The 21,671-nt window shown below is 40.1% G+C and overlaps 2 protein-coding genes and 1 long non-coding RNA gene across 3 annotated transcripts; all 3 read right to left on the bottom strand.

Annotated features, from left to right (window-relative positions):
* Positions 1-2,532: 2,532 nt before the first annotated feature.
* On the bottom strand, positions 2,533-6,969 carry cryba2b (crystallin, beta A2b). The gene is made up of 5 exons (XM_088415310.1): positions 6,804-6,969; positions 5,521-5,710; positions 4,127-4,268; positions 3,438-3,580; positions 2,533-2,874 (listed from the first exon to the last, which is right to left on the bottom strand). The coding sequence occupies exons 2-5, from the start codon at positions 5,676-5,678 to the stop codon at positions 2,727-2,729; spliced, it is 591 nt and encodes a 196-aa protein (XP_088271436.1). The 5' UTR covers positions 5,679-5,710; positions 6,804-6,969; the 3' UTR covers positions 2,533-2,726.
* Positions 6,970-14,016: 7,047 nt separating this feature from the next.
* On the bottom strand, positions 14,017-14,559 carry LOC148423586 (uncharacterized). Its single transcript, XR_015865534.1, has 2 exons — positions 14,478-14,559; positions 14,017-14,388 (listed from the first exon to the last, which is right to left on the bottom strand). It is a non-coding gene; the product is annotated as an uncharacterized LOC148423586 (long non-coding RNA).
* A 1,492-nt stretch (positions 14,560-16,051) lies between these two features.
* On the bottom strand, positions 16,052-21,567 carry umps (uridine monophosphate synthetase). The gene is made up of 10 exons (XM_088415479.1): positions 21,360-21,567; positions 20,351-20,504; positions 20,161-20,285; positions 19,416-19,603; positions 19,231-19,328; positions 18,314-18,474; positions 18,108-18,225; positions 17,851-18,026; positions 17,100-17,214; positions 16,052-16,677 (listed from the first exon to the last, which is right to left on the bottom strand). Exons 1-10 carry the CDS (start codon positions 21,507-21,509, stop codon positions 16,499-16,501), a joined length of 1,464 nt encoding a protein of 487 aa, XP_088271605.1. The 5' UTR covers positions 21,510-21,567; the 3' UTR covers positions 16,052-16,498.
* Between the last annotated feature and the right edge of the window lie 104 nt (positions 21,568-21,671).

Here is a 21,671-nt window from a genome sequence, read left to right as displayed (position 1 = left end):
GGTAGAGTCAGTCAAAATGGCGGCTTGGTATTTGAAACAATATTAAGTATATCCATGTTTTTGGAAAACACAAACGGACAAAATCTTAGCCCACTTCCTGGGAGCTACAGTACCTACGCTGAAATTACCGCTGTTTAAGCGTGCTGATGAGCGATGTCTGTCCCCCTGCGGTGAGCACTGATATTACATGCCAATAGCTCAGCCCTCAACATGAAATCGATCACGTTATTATTATCTCGTGTGTGTGAACGTTTTTTTTTCTTTCGTGGCAGCGACACACTTCCACTGTAGCGCATCCCACACACACGCTCTCTCACATACACGCACGCGTATAACAAAAGCGTAATCATCCATCTGTACGTAATCGGAAGACTAAAACCGAGTGATCTGCCAATCATTTATCAAGTGAACAAACACATTCATTCTACATCAACATTGAACAAACAGCCTTTATGTTTTTCTCCGTTCCGTCCACACCCCCACAAAAAAAAAAAAAAAAAAAGTCCTGGACGACGTCCTCTCCTTTCCAGCCTGCTGACGAGTGTCTCGAGCATCCCAGACTTGCTTTAGCTGCCTGTGTCCAAGTACAAGTCGCAGGCAACTTAAAACAAGCCTCGAAAGCTGGACTGCAAACTTTCCAACTTTCCGCTCCGGAAAGAACCGAACCACCGACCCAATTCCCTTCTCCTAAAAATAAACACGAGTTAGCTTGGAAGTAGCTCCTACGCTGCAGATCCTTCAGTTTGGCGCGAGTCTCTTCAGCCTACCTTTTGGACCTTTGCGGCCCAAGTGGCACCGCACCCGGATTCGAACAAGCATGCGAGCGTCAGTCCTTGCAAAGTGACAGCACAGCGGCTTTAATCCGACTGCGGAGGAATGTATATTTGACAAAGGTGTGCACTAGGCACACAGTTACACATTTATTAAAATATCCTGTTTTTTGGGTGTGGGACTGTGAGTTGATGCATGCAGGCTCGTGGGTGTGGAACAAGGAGTTGCAGGTAGACTGCGGGAGGGGTGTGTGCATGTGGAAGCAAACACACTCCAGGATCCAAGTGTGTGACTGTAAAATAAATAGGGTTCTGGTACATTTGAATAGGCAAACAAAGGCTAAACTCTCCATTCCAGTTTCTGTTTTAAATTTGAGGAATTAAAACCACAGGGTGATATTAAAAAGAACTCAATTTGGGTCCAAAAAGGTCTAGAATTAGTGTGAAATGGACCCAAAGGGGAGGGGGGGATTTGCATAATTTTTCACCAGCTATTTTGAGTAGTAGTTTTAGTAGTAGTACTGTACTTAGGTCAATTTGACATAGTTGTTTGAGTTGTTTTGCACAAATTTAAAATACAATCTAGAAAGTTTGGTGAATTCAAGTGCGTGGGCCAGCCGATTTTTGATTTTTTGGGGGTAAAACTTGGGTGAGTTTCCTTTTGATCGAAATTAGTTCTTGTCAACCCGGCTATTTTTTACCAGTTGTTTTACAGATTTTTTTTTTTTTTTTTTTTGACAAAAGTGAGTTATTTTTTTCTAACTAGTTTTAGAGAATACCTAGATCATTTTGACCAAATCTTGGTTGTCTTACACAAAAAAAACAAAATGCTTTTTTAAACAATCTAAAAAATTGGGAGAGATTTACCCAGTTTTTTTTAAACAATCCAAAAAGTGAAACTTCTTCACTATGATGGTAATTAACATAATATGTTAGCATTAATAATTCTAATGCATCCAAAGTAGGTCTCCCTCTAGTGGTACACAAAGGAATCATTACCTAAATATAGTTCTGTTGTTTAAACAGTGAAGCTATTTCTTTAATCTTTTGTGTGCGATACATTTTTTAATTACATCATTAGGGATATATTTTGTTTTTCCTATTCAGCACAGTGTTAAATGTACACATTGCATTTTTATCGTAATTTTGTAAATGCTTTGAAAGGCGTAATAAAGTTATTTATGATTTTTTTTTCCTTCAACCTCTCAAAAGTGTTCGATGTCATCAGTTCCATCTATATATATGAAGATTACGTTTATTAACACCAAAAATTAATTTGAAAAATGGTATGATCACTCTTCGTAGTCTGTAAGACATATCCATTAACCGGTCTCTACTGCCACCTACTGTCTCAAGGTGAAACACAAGACGAATTTTCTGTTTGCTGACATAGTTTGACGGCCGCTCAACGGAATGTTACAAAAATAGCGGAAAATCAATGTCATAAATCCTATTGAAATGCAAATATGGTCCAAAATGTGGACAATGGTTCTTGTTGTACACAAAATCTCACACATCCATCTGCAATCACATAGAATGTCAGAATCGCTGCATTTTGAAATGTTACATGTTTTAATAATCTCCTGGAAATTTCAGCTCCCTAAGTCTTTTTTTTTTCATTGCCTCTTTTATGACATCATAAAAAAATCAAAAGAATTTCCATAATTTGTAACAAAATGCCACAAGGGTTACTGTGAATTGTGATGTGAGAGATACAGCGATACGAGCAGGTTCACATGTCAAAAGAACATTTGGAGCAACCTCCTTTGGAAGAAAAGACTTTATTTCCTATTTCCATAAACATGCTTGAGCATGGTGAAAGAAGCAGGCACTCAGATATCCACACGTGTGAAGCCACAGTGAGATACAAAGACCGAGTCCATCGATTGCCGGGCGTCGCTGCTCGGTCCGGGTCGGAGATGAGGAAAAGAATCAGTTTTTCGGCTCCTGTCAAGTCTAGTGCTGGATCCTCCGGATGGACTGCACCTGGTTGGTGTGAGCCTGGGTGCTGTACTCGTTGTAGTTTCTGTACTCGCCTTGGTGTCTGTCTCGCTCCAGGATGTACTGGTAGCCGCGGTAACCGGGGAATTGGTACGCCACCCAGCTGTCATGGACACATTATAGGTCGGCTGTTATAAAATGACACCTCTGGCACTGATATTAGCGGACGGGCGGTGCCGGGCCCGTGAGATAGCTGTGGTGAAAAAAAATCTCATATTGTAAGTTTTTATGATTTCTTTACACTCAGTTTACCACTTAACTTAATCCCTCATGATTGTTTTGAGCAACCACCCCATGTAATGGACTAGTCCAATGATTCTCAAATGGGGGTAAGTGTACCCCTGGGGGTACATGAAGGTACTTTAGAGTATATGTGAGATATTAACATGGTTTCTGCAAATCAATGCTTTTTAAGGGAATGGACAGTATTTTTTCATTTCAATTTGAGAGCAAATTAATTGGAACATGCAGAAACATCGCTAAACTGCGTTAGAGTGACGCCTTTGGAAAAACCTTAAGTTTTATACAAATGCATATTTGTCATAAGTCAAGTAATTTTCCAGCTCATTAGTGAAGCAATTTTCACGGAGGAGTGTCTGTGTGTGCCACTGCTCTAGTGTACTTAGCTGAAACAATCAACTGTATTAAAGTTGCGTGATGACTTACGCTCCGGAATTCACTTTGATGGAAGGCACCTCTTTGGTGCACCAGCCCATGGCCTGTAGGGAGGGGTAGTCGTCGCACATTTCAAATTTGCGGCCCTGGAAGTCTTCACTGTCATACAGGGTCACCTTGCTGTCGCTGTGGTTCTGCCAGAGTCAAAATTTCCAGAATCGGGATATATATAAATATATATATATATATATATATAGTGTGTGTGTGTGTGTGTGTGTACACACACTCTATACACACTAAACACACACATATATTTACATATACATATATATACATGCATATTTATTGTATATACATAAACATATACATATATATGCACATATGTATCACGAGGTGATGCCAGGGGGAGGAAAATGTTTTGTTTTTGCATATGAAGTTTGATTGCAATAAACTAGAAATTGGCATCATTTGTTTTTCAGGCACTTTGATGCACATGCTTTTTTCTGTTTCAGACTAACGTGTAACCTGTATAAATGGTTTGAAATGCAGTTGTCCGTTGTTTTATATTGTTTTTCTTCTTAGCTAGCGCGCTAGCCGGCGTAGAAAGACTACGACTACCTGTATGTCTCCTAAAAGTTCAAACTGAGCTAAATCTAAGCGTCTTACAGTACGATGTGATTGAGAAGATTCAATGAGGGTCATTGGAATATCCAAGTCACGGAAAGCACAAGAGCACTCACGGCGCATTTGATGGGTCTGAAGGAAAGAATGTGCTCGGTTCTGTAGCTGCTGTTTCCGCTCCAGGCCTCGTAGCGAGGGTAGTCGCCCTTCTCCAGGATAAACTGCTGGCCCTGGAACTCGGGGTACTCGTAACCCACCCAGCTGCAAGCGAACCCGGAGATGACGGAAGGCTATTAGAACGTAACTTCACGTTTGCGTCCATAATAGGGCGCAGAATGAATAGAGCATGCAGCTGCTTTTGGTGAAAGGAGCCACAAAGCAAACATTTCATAGCGCCGCAGCTGAAGGCGCGTTATCTGATCGGCAGTCACTCAGCCATTATGGCTCCCGGCCAGCAGATGCGGGCGCCCCGCTTCATATAACGCAGCCTGGTCACACTTGATGCATGCTAACCAAAAACGCAATAATAAGCAATTGTAATTGCCACCACGCCAGGGAATAAAAAAGGCGCTCGATGTTATGTTAGAAATGACATGTTTTTGAGGTGCTAAGTCATTAGCATCCAAATTACATTCAAAGAAAAATCTGACATTTCACTATGTGGATTCGCTGTGTACTCACTCTTTTAATTGGACATTATGTAGAGTAAGTTTAAAAATTCTACACACAATTCAAATGCCACATTTATGTGACCTAAAAATGAGATCATAATACACTTTAGGATATGCCAGATGTTAACAGGGTTTCTACTAGTATCAGTAAATCTAATTTCAATCTTTTTAATGCCTTAAAGGGACAGGGTGTAAGATTTAGAGCGCTTTTCATTAAAAAGAAATAAATGATTATAAATTTCAAAAACATGCAAATAAATGTGTACTTAATGACCAACAGTATGTTTTAAATATAATCGTAGGTTTAGTTATCATTCAATTATATTACATGGGGGGGGGGAGGCGGACATGTTTGTTATAGCTACGGACAATGGAAAATGCAGCACCCCCTGCTGACCAGAATGAAAAACTGTCAAATCTTACACAGTGTCCCTTTAAGAGGATGAGTATATTTTGTTTTTCACATTAAGAACAAATTAATTGGAACATGAAGAGACCGGTTCCTAAATTGTTATAGCAATGCCTTTGCAAAATGCTCTACGCTTTTATTTATTTACTTTTTACGTTTTACACGGATGCGCAGTGTCATTAATGACTTAATTTTCTGGCAGACCAGCCTGAAAAAAAACATTGCACAATTTATTTTCAGGCACTCAATAAAATACAAAAAGGGATATCAGTATATGTGAAATAAATTTTCTATGTGCTCCTTGATATTTTCTTTTCTAGAACAATCCTGAAAGAATTTGTACATGGTTATCCAGTGAAGTAGTGTTCTGAAACAGGGGTGTGTAGACTTTTGTCATCACTGTTCACTCATGTGTCGTTGTGTTGTTACTCACGGTCCATTCTCGACCTTGATGGAGCGGATCTTGTTGAAGCCACGCTCCATGATGTTCTGGCACTCCAGCATGAACTCGCAGCGCTTGCCCTGGAAATTCTCCTCCTCCCAAACGGTGATCTTGAACTGGCCCATCTGCTCCAGCTGCTGAGTGTTCATGGTTGCTCCCGCTGCCGTCGCGCGTTAACTTTCTGAATGAGGAACATCGTGTGTGAGACTTGAACCGAGCCGTCGACTCCATTAACACTCTTACTTTCGAGATATTTAAGACTAAAAAAAAAAAAAACTGCATGCTTTAGCACCAAAATAAAAGCCTCCTAAGGGTCACAGGCTTGCTGGTGCCTATCCCAGCAGACTTTGGGCAGTAAGCGGGTGACACCCTCAACTGGTTGATAGCGGAGATGAACAGCCATTCATGTAACCAATCATATCTAAGGACAATTTAGTTTGTTCCGTTCATTTCTATCACTACACAAAAGAAATGTGAAAATCGAAACTAAATTTGAAAGAACATGATAAATAAAAGGTTTATTCACCCTCAAAATAAAAATTCAATTCTTTTGTTACACTTTTAAGTGGGCCAATTTGATCCACTGTATAATTGTCAGTGTCAACCCTACTTTTTAAAAGTATGTATGTCACCTTTTCTTTTAATTATTTACACTTTTAAACTGGTATATTTGAAGGTATTTGACTCCTAGCAATTTTTATTCTCTTTAAAAAAAAAAGCAACAAAAATTGAAAAAGAAATTACACAATGAATAATACTTATGATAAATGATACCAGTTTAGACCCACCCCAAAATAAAAGTCCAACGTTTTTGTCACACCTTGAAATGGGCTTTTTGACCCACGAGAAGTCTCAAGGTACAATCATGATTATTTCTTCTATAATAGTAATAATAGTATAATAGTCTATAATAATTTCTTCTATAATAGATGGAAATTGATCAATGAAAGGTGCTCGTGATAGACAAATAAAATAAAATAAAATAGCTGTATAGACAGCATGGCTTGTCAGGTTCAATAATTGAAGGATTTAAAAGAAAATGTGTTCCAATTTTTCCACGGTAAAAAAATCGATTGCAACTTTGTTGGATATTTATTTTGACTTTGAGCGATGACCCTGATTGATCAGAAACCGTATTTTTGTTGACGTTTGCGTGGAAAAAAAAAAAATCAGATCCTCATTTTGACAAGAAACTGCTGGATTAGCACTAGGAGAATTCCCAAAGCTGACCTCTGATCTCAGTTGCTAGTCAAATCATATATTGACATACTTACAGACGGTATTGAGGTGGGACAGATCCAGGATCATCAATGACGGGGTAGAGACCCTCTCCTGCGCCTATATAGGGCCGGGCCCCCCTCCGACCCGTCGACCCGGCGGCCTTGCGCACTCAGCAGCTCGGCGGGGCTGGCTGAAAGGGCGGCATTAGCCGAGTGCTTTGTGGAGGCTTCGCGCCGCCATTGTCCTCAGAGCCTACCGCCCACTTAGTCATCACTATGTCGGCGGACGCCTGACAACAGTAACGCACTGACGTGACACTTTGGTTACTGCCAAAGGATAATAGACACATTCTGGGGGCTGATCCTCTCTGGCTTTTTCTCTGGCAAACACAGCACGCACGCACACGCACACGCACACACACACACACACACACACACACACACACACACATACAAGGGTTTTTTTCTATCGTAGTAGGATGCATTTCCTGGTCCCTCACACAAAATGTTACAACAGATTGCCAGCCCTAACTTAAACCAAAATTCAATTCAAACGTATTTTTTAAAAGCAAATCGTGACCCTCAAAAAAGATCTGAAGTTGTGGGGTCTCCAAAATGGCCCCCATAAGTGCAAAATGTCCCCACAAAGACAGTAAAAAACGGGATATGCACCCTCCCAATGTGGCAAAAAAAAAAACACACAATGGCACACATACAAACACACACACACACACACACACACAATACACAGGGGCAGTGCTTTTTAATACAGTGGGGGGGGGCAGTTACTTATGTAACAGTGGTTCTGTGAGGGGCTAAATAGAACTGTATTTTAATAATATAAGAGACAGAAGGGAAAAGGATAAGGGAAAATTAAAAAAAGCACGTACATTTAGAAAAAGGGAGACAAAAGAAAAAGAAAAAACAAACAGGTAAAACAAAGAAAAAATTGACAAATATGACAGAAGAAAACAAAAGAAATAAAATAGAAGAAAAAAACAAACAAAGGTAAAATAAAACAGAAGAAAAAAGAAAGAAAAATTCTAAAAGAATAAGAAAAAAGAAAAGAAAAAGAAATGAACAAAAGAAAAGCAAATGGATCAAAACAAGAAAAAAAACTGAAAAAGAAAAGGTAAAACAAAACAACTAAAAGAAAAATGTAGGAAAAAAATGAAAATTATGCCAGACAAAAACAAAAGAAAAAGGAGAATCAAACAAAAGAAAAAAAATGAAACAACAGTAAAAGAAAACAGAAGAAAAAAGGAAGGCAAACCAAAAAGGAACAATAAGAAAAAAAAGAAAAGAAAAAAGAAACGAACAAAATAAAAGCAAAAAATAAGAGACAAAAGGAAAAGGAACAACAATAATAGTAATAAGAAACAACAATAGTAAAAATGATTGCTTTACAATCTGTTGAACACAATGGTGCACTAAGAACATGCACCTAACATAAAAACACGACGATCACCACAAAGGCAATTAGTCAGCATCATTTTATGTCTCATAATTAAATGCGCTCGAGTATTCTAGTGTTTAGCACATCTGCCTCACATTTAGAAGACCTGAGTTCGGCTCCCTAAACTTCTTTGCTTTACCCTTCGTTAGTGCGACATCTAGCGGTCAAACTGATATCGCAGTCACGGTCAACACAGATTTGGAAGCGAAATCCGTGTGGCGAGCATCTCCCTAAAGCAGCCATTGTTGGCCATGTTTTGTGTGTGCAGCAGATGAGAGTGAGACAGGTGAAGCTTACGTGTACGCAGATGTCACACGCGTGTGTTCCAAAGTGGAAAGCAAGGAACGGCCTTTGTGCTTACCGCACAATGAGCGAGCACTTTCATAATTAAAAAGGATTCGCATTCTAAACTACTTGTATTTAGAATTAACCAAATGGAAAATAAATACATAATCGCTGGCATAATCGGGCCAAAAGCTCATCAAGTCCCATTTGGGCGAATGTCAAGAATTTACTATTGTTCGGCTGTTATTTTTAAACTAGTAGTTTAATCTAAAGTGTTGGTAAGTACGAGCAAATGAATGCACCGACAGTGGACGACCATCTTTGCTGTACATCAACACACTTCTTTTTTTTGTTTTGTTTTGGCTATTTTTAGTATTTAGGAGGAAAAACAATCTCAGTTCCATGTTATGATGTTATTACTGAGGCTAACGTTATTGCGCACACTGCGGCGGAGGATGTGTGTGTGTGTGTGTACCAACAGTGCCGAGCAAGCTCTTGTTTCCGAATCACTATGAACACAACCATTTGAATAGTCAGTGAACGCACCTGCACACACACACACCAGAGTGTTTGCATACACACATCGCACACACACGTGACTTTATGTGACCGCACTGAATGGCCTTCTTCAGGTGGAAGGTTGCCATGGAAACTAATCCAGGTAAGGGTGATGTGAGTGGGACATCTGCTCCTCTGACATCCGAGCGTGGACGTCCCGAAAAGCAGCTGGACGGCAATTAGTCACCTTTTCGCTGCCTCGTTTATTCCCCGGATGACATGTGCAATGCGATATTTATTATTATATGTATTATTGAATTGTGTTGAAAGGTACATCCACACACACACATGGAAATGTCAGTGCAGTATGCAAACACACACACAGGGAAGGAAGGAGGGAACACACCCAGTGACCTAGTGGCATTATTAATTTTGCTGCTGTAACACCTGACTAACAAACAATGTGTTGCTAATGTATTTTTGGGGTCTTTGACTATGGAATTATACTGCATATACACATACTGTATGTAGTATGTATGTATCACTACTACAGTAGTTGGGTCATGGTACGTTAAATAATATATTTCTAAATAATTCTCTAAATTTGCAACTAAACTACGTAAATTCGACTAATAACACTTCCATAGATGTATGGCATGTTAGGGTTGTAATTGCAAATGAAAATGGTGCATATACTGACATAAAATGTACAAGTAAACATACGATAATTGCAACAATATGTTTGATTATATAAACCATCGGCTCAAACGTTTTTCAACTACCCCCCCCCCCTTTAAATTAAAAAGAAGAAAGCACATTTTGCAAAGGACTAACACAATCGAGCAAAAGGTTGGTTCATGTTCCAGTTCATTTGCTCTCAATTTGAAAGTACGAACATACTGTTCCTGCCATGCGTGCAAAAACATAGATTTGTTGATACCTGCAGAAATACTTATAATTTAGCATACACCCTGATACATCCTTCTGACATAAACAATCATTAAATACTAAAATGTGTAATCAACATACAGTAACATACTGTAACTTGTCTTCTAATAAACATTGCAAACTAAAGTTTAAAGTCCAATTACATTTTCATGAAGTCCAAATGATGGCTCCAAAGTACACGACTAGTGTCCAATTATAGTTATCATCTTTATCTGAAATAAAAGCAGCTTTGCGCTCGTTTTAGCAGCTGCGCGCGGCACAATAGAAAAGCGACTAGTTGGACAACCTAAAGAGGGAACAAGCCTCGGGCATTTGCATGACTCTTGATTATCAGTAACTGTCAGAGAAACAACACACACACACACACACACACACACACACACAGCCTCTGGGAGCTACTCAGCCAAGCATTTCGAGATAGCGCGGCCGTTTGGCAGGCTCCACAAATGCAATCATGTCGCCGGTGTCCAGAAACAGACATCGCAGTCCCAATGCCACGGAGACAAAAGACCAACTCAACATGCAGCAGAGTTCACAAGGTGACCCGAGTCGACTGGGGGTTGGTTTCAGTCCTTTATCGGGGTCACAGTAAGTTAGTGCATTCATGATGGGAATGATTATGCTCCCTTTGAAAGGCCCAAAGTTGAGGACGTGAGGTCCGCGAACGCTGAAGAGTTTGTTGAGTTTGGTGCTTCTCAATTTTTCTCCAATGATGACATCTGAAGAAAAAAATAATAAAGATTCAGCCAAAGAACCCTTACTAACCACTGCAAAGCATTTTTGGATAAGAAAAAAAAAAACAGACGTAAAAACCAGTGCTGTGTTTGATTTAATACTCTTAATGCATTTTATTCTGCAATTTCAGAACATCATCTGATGAAAATCGCGTCTCGAATGACCACGTACGCTCACATGAAATGCATTGCACGAAAAGTACACAACGTTTTGCAAAAAAGTTATTACAAAACAATGTGGCAATCATTCTGCAATTAATTTGCTCTTAATTTGAAAAGACATTTGCTTATAAACCTGTTCAAATCTTTCAATCTTTCGTACCTTTATGTACCCCGAGGGGTAGCAATTTCCCCCATTTGAGAACCAATGGTTTATCTCAGTGGCTCTCAAATTGGAGTACTTGTAAACAGCAAAATTCAGCCACTTTTATCCACCTTAAGGGGCGACAATTTGACCACTTGCTGTCGACTAAAAGCGACATCACAGTTGGTCAGTGCTCAGGTAACGACTAATCACGCCTCAGCTGGCCAGTGTCACATGACCAAATTCATGAAACAGGTGAGACGTTACCTAAGCAACTGTGATGTCCATTTAGTCAACAGCTGAAGGATGAATTTTGCTGATTAAATCAAATTCCACAAACACAATTAATAATACAGTAAAAGGAGCGAGATGTTGACGGTTTAGGTGGTATGAAGAGAAGAGGAAGAGAGTATATACTCTATAAAGAGAAGTGATGGATATTAAAGATTTGATTAAAAAAAAGGCTTTAAAAGTTCATATGTACATGTGGCTGAAAAGCAAAGCGTGGAGAGTCTCTGTCACATTTGCTTCTTCCATAACAAAATGTGAGCGGACGAAAAATCGGGCTGCATAACGGCAGGTGCTCGAGCACCCCCTGGTTATCGAGTGTTACAAAAAAAAAAGCCACGTTGTTGAATAGGATGATTTCTGTTTGGAGTTGGGCGTGGCCAAACATCCACGTGTAGACAAAATGGCTGCAAGCTACTCCAGCTTTTTGGGAAGGGTGTTAGCGATAGCGGCGGTGGCAGCAGGACCAGTTGGGACTGTCGGTTGCAAGGTAACCACGCAAGGTAACCAGGATACTGACGAGTGCGCGCTTTGCCTTCTTCTCTGTTTAAACAAATATTGACTTGCCGAAGCAAATAAGCTCTCAGGTAAAGAAGGACAGGGAAGATGGGCTTTCTAATAATATGCCGGTTAAAAGTGATTAATTTTCATGAGAAAATTACCATTGCGAAAGAGTTGGAGGTCGTAAACTGAGTGAAACGAAGTTATCGCTTGTTTTTGTAACGTATGCTAACGTTACGCAAACACCGCAGAAATGGACTTTTAGGGTTATGTAGGAGAATGGGGCACAAGTAGGACTCTTCAACTACTTTGGAGTCAAACAGTCCTCTCGCAAATGTCTCCAGTTGGTCCAAAACACTGCCACACGCTCCTTAATCGGAACACGCAAGAGGGAGCATATACCCACTTATTATTGCACCGATGGACCAAAATTTCGTTTTCAAATTGCATGAAAGGCAATTGGGGTGGGAGTGAACATTTGCAAAACTCTGCAATGCTTCAAAAAAGCATTTTTTTTTCACACGTGTTGTGCAACTGCAAGTATCGTTTGTTGAAGTTGTGCTACTTTGAGTTAATGTTTGGATTGCCATGCAAATGTTCCATATTTGCCCCCTTTTTCACAAGAAAACATAACTTAATCACTTTTTTTAGGGTGGGGTGTTAGAAGTTTGAGTTCAGTGCAAATCAAATGTAAAAAAAAACATTCTGCAAGTGTATGTTACACTACAGAAGCTCCCCACTGATGTTTCTTCAGTTTATCCAAGTTTTTAATGCTATCGGTGCATTTAGATGTCAAATGGAAGAATCTGAATTGTGAGCCTCTGAGCTCAAACATTTTTTGAAAGTCATAGACGATCACGCAACAGGTTAATAAAGACCGCAAGGCATTGTGGTCTTGTGTGGCCTGAACGCTAAGTGATACTTCCTCAATCACCACGAAAATAAATAATTTGGTTTTATTTGTTTGAAAATATGTGCAGCAAATGAAGTAACATTCTTTAAACGTATTTTTCATTCACAATACCAAAAAAATCGTACGCAGCTCACATTGCGCAAATTGTGTGGTCACGTGACACGCGAATCCTCGAAGAAAATGAAAGAACATTTGTTGTGCCACTTATATTGCGGGACTGTATTGTGGATGAGGGGTTGGGGGATAAGGCTGCATATTCAGACACGGCCATTTATTTATTTATTTATTTTTTTTTTGCCATACTTTCCTTCTACTCGTCAGGTTTTCGTTTGACCAATTCAGGAAGTAGGTTGAAGCCACTGATCTTTTGCTTCAAACAATAGTAGTTTTGTTTTGGGATCTGGCAATTGTCACTTGACTTTATTTCATCCGTAAGGTAAACTAATAGTGGGATAACAATTCAAAATGATAAAACTGTACGTTGTGGTCAATATCATTTGGTGCATAGGATACTTACTGCATCAGTCCAAATGACAGATGGCCAAAGCAAATGTGCATCTCTGTGTGTGTGTGTGTTCGTCTATGCGTAATGTTTAGTTAACCATTAACATTAACCGCCATTAAGTCCATCTCCGAGTTCTGCGGCGCTCGCCTGCATGTAGCCTCGGGTGATGACGTACGAAGTGGACTGTGATGGAAAAAAAAGCCACCGTGAATGTGGAAAATGATTATCCAAAAGGCGTGAAGGGTGGCGGACCTTACCCAGATTAGCATCCCTGCTTTGGGAAATGTCAATTTTTTCATATTATATTCCCAGACACACGAGATTAAGTATTATATATTCAGATATTGCGGTTTAGGTTTTATTTTATATTGAGAACGTGTGGACTAGATTTTATTGTTAGTCGAATGGCATGAATGACGAAGTCAAGAGATTTTAAAAACATTTTTGGGTGGTTACCTTGCCATTTTTCAATTTTTGACATAATGAAATAACTGTTTTCATTGTTTTTTTAATAATCTGACAATGAGTTAAAATGAGTCACATCCAATAAACTGACAATATTTCCCGTCGTTAAGACTTTATAAACTTTCACATATAAATATATATATGCATATATAGATGCCTTTCCCACGTGACTTTGGGCAGCTGTTCACCCCGAAATTCACAGAAAAGAATGACATTAAAACCCAGAACTCCGGACTGTGAGGCCTACGTCCCATAACCACTTGCACACTATACTGCCTTTATTAATTTACGATGTAATAGAGATTTTTTTTCTAGACTGCACGTTGACTACACTTTCTTTTAAAAAAAATCAGCATGTCAGTCAATAAAATGCATTTGTATTTTTTTTATTTATTAGAACATTGCCAAAAGTTTACAATTGTATGAGTACATGCAAATAACAAACTTGCTCGGGTAAAAATTATGATCAACTTGTCCTGAAGGTTAATAGCAACTTGTGAATCTCGTGGATTCCAATGGTTTATTCTGAAGGGGGGGGGGGGGGGGGGGTGTACAGTCCAAAAGACATACTTTGCATCTCCAGTCGTCAATCCGTACCTGCGTAACGCGAGCCGAACGAACAAAACATCACCCTTCAGGTATTGTACGTGGGGCTCAACGTGAAGCAAATACAGAAAAGTTTCCGAGTGGGACTTCCAAATTGCGAACGATGCTCCGCAACAGCTGGCGTGCAACGCTGGACCTTTTGAAGGGCGCACATTTGGACAAGTTAGAACCAAAAACAAAGGCGGTAGAAATGAGCCGATTGGACATCAGCGATATCAAACTTACCTTTCAAAAAGGAGAAGAGGAAGGAGAAGAAGTTGAGCGCGATGGTGGGCTCGGCCTTGTTTTGACTTCACCTTTTACGCGCACTGATCATTTGTCAGTAACAGGTATAAGCTTTTATACTTCTACTCTCTCTCTCGTTTGGCCCCTCCCCTCTTTTTCTCCCCTCCCATCACCGGGGATGCAGAGAAGCTCCTCCGGGCGCGCACAGACACCTGTCGCACGGTGCGTTGCTCTGATCCAATATTGACACAAAAAAAAAGGGGGGGGGGGGGGGGGGGGGGTGAAATGAACACACACGAACACGCGAAAAGAGTTGGCCCTCTCCTCTGCACCAGGCAACGTGTGTGGACCTTTGTGACTATTCGGGGGTCTCGTTGGAATAAAATCGTGAAGTGACATTTATGGAGGGATTCGTAGTTTATTCACATTTGTGTTGATTTAAATGGTTCAAAACGCTGGGAGATTTTGAAGAACTTTACGCAACTGAATCGACAACTTTGGCATCTGTGTTGTACGTTTTGTTTTTTCACTAACTTCCATTACTTTGTTAGATCTCAAGATAGATGTTTCATAAGAAAAAATGTTTTATTTGCAATGCGATCTACATGATGTTTGCTTTGGGTGGGCGGCACTTCTCAGTTTTAGCCTGGTTAGCCTTCACCGGAGCACATAGTACCCGTTTTTGTTACATTCCTCTCTTGAAGTTTCTGATACTACACGACTTCTTCATGCCATAAAAAAAGAAAAATGAATTACAGTTCCTGTGTGTTGAAGACTCGCAACTTGCAGGACGAGAGGTGCATTCAAAGGCAAATGGAATTTCAAACTCAGGCAGAAATTTCTATTTGACTTATAGATGTACAGTATATACTGTATTTAATTAACGATCTGCTTTTGTAGCCCAATGATACCCTATAATTCACATAACACTCACATAAGGACAGTACTAGAATTTTTTTTCCCATTTAAAACACTGCAGCCAACCTCCATTTGGATGAGAAAAGAAAAGTCAAACAGAGTGCTGCGCCATCTGTGTCTGTTTGATTCAATTACATTTGTATTAGGATCTCCAGGCATATTTTGTTTGGCAACTCCGGAAAATAAATTGTGCATATTTCATTTCTGGTTGATCTACTGGAAAATTCCCTCACTAATGAGAATGTACATCTCTATAAAACAACAAAAAAAGGTCAAACAAGTCACTATAATTGAGAAATGTTTCTTCATTCTACAATTAATTTGCTCTTAATTTGAAAATAAAAAAGTAGTATGTCAGGAAAAACCTTTAAAGACATAGATTTGCAGTTATCTGCAGGAAACCATGTTAAAAATCTCACATACCCCAGAGGTACAAATAACCAATTTGTGAACCGCTAACATAGTCTTTTTGACAATTCTGAGGTCTTGGATTTGAATTTTGGCTCGGGTCTCTCCACATTTGTGTTTGCTTCCTGTAATATTTCCAAAACAAGCATAATGGCTTCATCAAGACCTCAAAATTAGTCAATGTTGCAAACGGTAGTAGTCTATGCATCTTGATTGGCTGGTGAACAAACACTGAATCAGTAACAGCATGTTTTAATCAACATTTTTTTTTTTTTTAATTTGAGGTTGACAACGTGAACGACAAAAATATTCACACTCAAATGAGTACAATTGCCTCATCTCATCCGCAGTAGTATATCTTTGGAATGGTTGCCTAGCTTGCATTAAAAAAATACCCTCGTTATTCTGATTAAACAAAGACATTTCTGCATATAAAAAAAAAAATCCCTCTGAATGAATGAAACGACTGGTATTTAAAGGGAGTGATTGAGAAGTACAATACAGTACAGATGAATAGTGTTCTCTCGCATTTTCACACTTTTGTTTTTTTTGTTCCCCTTAACCGCAAAAAAACGAGGGAACACTGTACTGCCAAAGTAGAGTCAAATAATGTTCCAACAGGATAAAAAAAAGCACCTATGTTGTTTGAGTGTGTATGCTATGTGGGGGGAAAAAAAAAAGTATCTGCAGTTCCCCTATTGGTCACTTCCCCCCATCCTCTGTTTATACGCCTCCCAGCCTGACTTCCTATAAACCTCGGCAGCATGCAGCCTATCAGAGGCCTCCAGGATGCCGCGTCCAACGATGATGACATCAGAGCCCTTCTTGTAGATGACCTCCTCCGGGGTGGTGTACTGCTGGCCCAAAGCATCTCCTGTGGGGTTGGGGTCAAGGGGAAAAAAAAAAAAAAAAAAAAGATGAGCCAGTGGGATCCCAATGACCAATCAAAACATTTTTAGACCACAGCACCACCTTTTGTTTAAAATCCATTGTTACATCTCAGAAAATAATTACCGTATTTCCCCAAATATAGGACACACCTGTGTGTAGGATGCACCCGTAATTTTAGGGTCAAATATTTTCTTGTGTTCATATCCATAAAGTATACATTGCAGGTTAAATTAGGTTAAATTTAGATTTCCCACAATGTGAATAAGGCATACCATTGATTTTGAAGAAGAAAAAAAACGAGAAAAAGAAAAAATAGTGCATCTTATAGTCCCCAAAAAAATCCGATTTAAAAAAAACACAAGCAACTGGTATTAAAAGTGAGTACACAGTTAAGTAAAAACACACCTCCAGCCTGCATTCGCACCCCAGGGGTCATGTGGACGAACTCCGGCCTCTTTGTGACGTTCGAACTACAGATAAAGCCCATGACAAAGTCGGAATGCTCCTCGGCCATTTTAACCTGTGAAGAACCACAACTTCAAACACTCATGCGGTTCTCAAACGGGGCTAGAAGACCAGAAGGCACTTCAAGGTTTGGTAGGAACAGTCATTTTTATTTTCAAATTAAGAGCAAATTAATTGTAAAATGAAGAAATGTATGGCTACATTTTGTTAAAACTCACTTAAACGGATAGTGTGTAAGATTTAGACCGTTTTTCGTTACGGACAGCTAGGAGTTGCTGCAGGTACTGCACCATTGTCCGTAGCTATAATAAACATGGCCGCCACCAGGGAAGTGCCACCCCCCCTTGTAATACAATTTAATGACAACTAAACCTATGATTATATTTAAAACATACTGTTGGTTATTAAGAATACATTCATTTGCAAGTTTTATTTAATTTGATCATTTCATTTATTTCTTTTTAATGAAAAACGGTCTAATCTTACACACTGTGCCTTTAAGATGCAGTGATATCATTTATTCCTAGTTGAAGATAAAGAAAATATGCATTTGAGAACTGTTGTACCGTCTGTCTACATGTGTTGCTCCACAAAATAACGCTGAATAAAGCGTCATAACACAGAAGCTATTTTGTTAGCATGAAGCTAAAAGGATTTCTAAGTGGGGGCCACATGAGTTAGCCATGCTTACCGTAGCCTCAGTGTACTCCCCGGTTGCCAGCGAGCCCTGCGAGCTCATCTGAGCAACTAGCAGACAGCCTCGGCCCAGAGGCCGCCCCACGGACGCCAGGCCGCTCACAACGCCGGACCCTGGCACCGGGTGAGCATTAACTATGTGGGACCATGAGGCTATCTGGTACAAACCACCTACAGAGCACATCATTATTATAAAGCGGATTTAAATAAGTTTCCACATGAGTTTCTTGGAGAGCATTTTGCACTTTTCACCTTCATACTGATGCTTGACCGTGTTGCCAATGTCGGCGAACTTGCGATCTTCGAAGATGAGGAAGTTGTGCTTCTCGGCGAGGGCCTGCAGCTTCTGGCTGAAAGCCGCGGTGAAGTCCTGGCACAGCGCACCACCAATAAACGTCATTATTCTCTTGGTTTTGGTTCTCCCAATACAAAAGCTTGCTGAAAGTCTGGGAGACTACCGTCAAGATATCAACATGGGTCTTGAGTAAGCAAATCTTGGGCCCCAGAGCGTCCGCAAGCTGGAGTAGATCCTCGCAGCCGGTGACGTCGGCAGACACGCAAAGGTTGGACTGCTTCTCTGCCATCAGCATCAGCAGCTTTGACGCCAGAGGGTGAATGTCTGCCAACGCGACAAAAACATAGCTTTGACCTTGTGGCGGGGTGGGGCGATATCGTAAAAAACAAACAAAACAACAATAACAACAAAAAAATCCCAGCACAAATAAATAAATCATAGAAAAGTGTACTAACCATTTATTCTATGCTACTTATAGTACTAATGTCTAATGAAGCAATAAAATGTAAGTACGCAAATGTAAAGATACATCTAATAAATGTACAGTGTCAAAGAGTTAGAAAAATATGTATTTTTATTTTATTTATTTATTTTAAACCCACCAAAATTCTTCTCCCCCCAAAAATTTAAATTTTAAATACATAAAAAATAAACAATTAATGAATACATAAATAAGTAAATCCAATATACCTCCAGTATACATTTACTACAGAAAATGGGACTTAGTTAAGCCTAAAAAATATTTTTTTTTAAATATAAAAACGCTCCAATATGCATTTTCCAAGAACAACGGGAGCTGCCTACCCTAAAACAAAATCTGTGAATAAATAAATCCACGGATGCTGAACAACTGTTGCCGAAGAAAAGTGGATAATTGTGCACCCGACACACCCCATTTTTAAAAAATAAATAATGGGAGGCCACTCAGAGTGGAGTGTGGCTGCGAACCATACAGCCAGCCATTTGTCCTAGTTTTTTGGAGGTTGCAATTTCTAAAACCGACCAGCAGAGGACAGAAAACCAAATCAGACTGGCATGCCAATCATTTTCCAGACTCGTGCTCTGTCTTGTGTGTCATACTTGGCAGTTTGGCTCTGGCTTCATAGCTCAGCTTCAAGTTGTGCTCCACACGTTGCTTCTTGGATGCCGGGACATCATTTCCGTTCTCCTCCTTGCGGCTGACAAACAATGACACCACACAAATTGGTACAAATGGCCGACAGAAAGGAGAAGAGAGGCGTGAATTGTTTGCGGCCGGACGGTACCTGAAGGTGTTATTGTCCAGGATGAATTTACGTACGGTCTGGGCCGTTTGTGCATCGATGCGCTGGGCGGCTTTCAGCACGTCTAGCAGCTTGAACATGGAGATGATGGGATGGAGCTTGATGCCCTTGGAGGCCAGCATGTCCACCGCGCCTTGCTCTCGGTCCATCAGGACGATGGCGTCGGTCACCTGTCACATACAAAGTACAGTGAGCCCCCCAATGTAGCCGCAATTCGGCATTCCATACCGATAACTGGCTCCAATGTTAGCAACTAGCAGCGCTAGCAGCGGCAACCAGCGGTAGATGCAAGTTTCCACGCAAAAATATATTTTTTTATTTTACACAAATGCCTAATTATTTGATAGCTTGAGCCCTAATGTGTAAAATTCGTAAATACATTTTTGGATCCGAGCGTATTCACTGAAATCCTTGCCCATTGTCTGGTTCTCTGCTCAGGTCAAAGCAATAAAAGTGATACTCTGGCACCATCTAGTGGAAGCATCTCACCTTTCAACGTGAACCTGAAATGATCACCTGAGGAGGTGGTTCGTTTTTTGTTGTGTAACTTAATTTGTAAATCCATTCGTTTATGCAACATGGGTTTATGACGGTGTTTATGATGATGTTAATGATTAATGATTTATGATCCTCCCCATGATATGCGCTTTGCCGCCATCTTGTCTTCATGCAATTACGAATAACCCAACAAGACTATTTTTGTGGAAGAACTTTCCTCCTACTGCACCTTCAGTCCTTCTTTGTGCAGCACCTCAGCTGTTTCCAAGATGCTAGAGCCACTAGTCACCGTATCTTCAATGATGAGGCATGTATCTCCCTCTTTAAAAGAGCCCTCCACCAGACGCTTGGTTCCTAACACAGACAGATGGTTGGGACTTTTTTTTTTGCTCTCAAGGTTGAAAAGCACGCCTCCTTACCATAGTCCTTGGCCTCCTTGCGTCTGATGAGCATGGGCAGCTCGTGAGTGGAGCAAATAATGGTGGCCATGGGTAAGGCCGTGTATGGGACGCCGCACACAGTGTCAAACTGGAGATGCTCATCTTGAGCTCTCTGGTACATTAGCTTTGCCACCTGAAAAGGTCAACAAATAAAGGCACATACACATCTGTACATACTAGTGCATACCAGTACTAGTGACACTAGTTGCTAGTGTTTGTCCGTTTGTCAGTGAATCTTGTTGAGCAAGAACGATCGAAACAGTATTGCTTGGAATGGAAACGGAAGCTGACACGTTGTCATCATAGATTTGGATGTCTGCAGTAGGCACAGTGCTTGCAAAAAATACTTCATGCAAAAATACTTCATGCAATTTCGGCGTAACTCTACTCTTCCGGCATAAATTATACGGAATGAAAAAAAAAAGCATGTCACCACAGTGGATTACTTTGCAGTCTCAATAAACATGTAGCAATATTCTTAGTCGTTATATATCATCTCGTCTGCTATCGTGCAACAATTGTAGTATTTCAATTTTCCTTTTATTGGGACTAATGTAGTAGGGCGATTCTCATTGGCCAAGGAAGATAACGCCGTTTTAACGTAATTTCTGATTTGCTAGGCCGCTCAGATCATTTATAACGCGAAATACGAAACGCTGCAAAGATTTCCGACGTGTAAAAGGTCATTTTAGTAATAATTCCACCCCTTTAACGAGACATCACTCGGCAAGATACAACTTTCGGGCCCAGGAACTAAAAAGTACATCGTAAGCGATACTTTGGAAAAAAATTGATTTTCCTTGTATCGATCCGCCCGGTTACAATATGGAAACTTCACGTGCCAAAAGTAAACATGCTCAAAATGTAAAGGTATGTTGTAGACACGATAACGATGATATTTCCGTATCCTTCCGAATAAAATTTAAAGACATTAGCATTGAAACGACGGTTAATCGTAAAGTACGTGTAGAATTGCACACGTGTTTACCTGATTCAAGAGAGCCGGGTGAGACACGAGAACCCTCAAGTCGATATAGATAGGCGTCATCAAGCCACTCTTGAGCTTATACTCGCCAAACTTCACCGCGTTGACATCTTGAAGCTTCAGTATAAATGCGTCCATGCAAAATTTGGCCATGTTTGTTTGGAGTTGTGCTGTTCGTACAAGGGTAACTTCAGACGTCAATACTACTTCCGTGAAGTTTACGTAGAGGAGCTGGCATGTCCGCTTGTGGTCTTTCAAAGTAAGAGCATCCAGCTCAAATAAGTTTTCTCCAACCTTTTTATTTTATTTTATTAT

This window comes from Hippichthys cyanospilos, chromosome 5 (genome assembly GCF_059441005.1).
Source record: "Hippichthys cyanospilos isolate Australia breed blue-spotted pipefish chromosome 5, RoL_Hcya_1.0, whole genome shotgun sequence".
NCBI classification, from domain to species: Eukaryota; Metazoa; Chordata; class Actinopteri; order Syngnathiformes; family Syngnathidae; genus Hippichthys; species Hippichthys cyanospilos.
The sequence above is the reverse complement of the archived record's forward strand: the minus strand, read 5'-3'. Positions and strand labels throughout refer to the sequence as shown.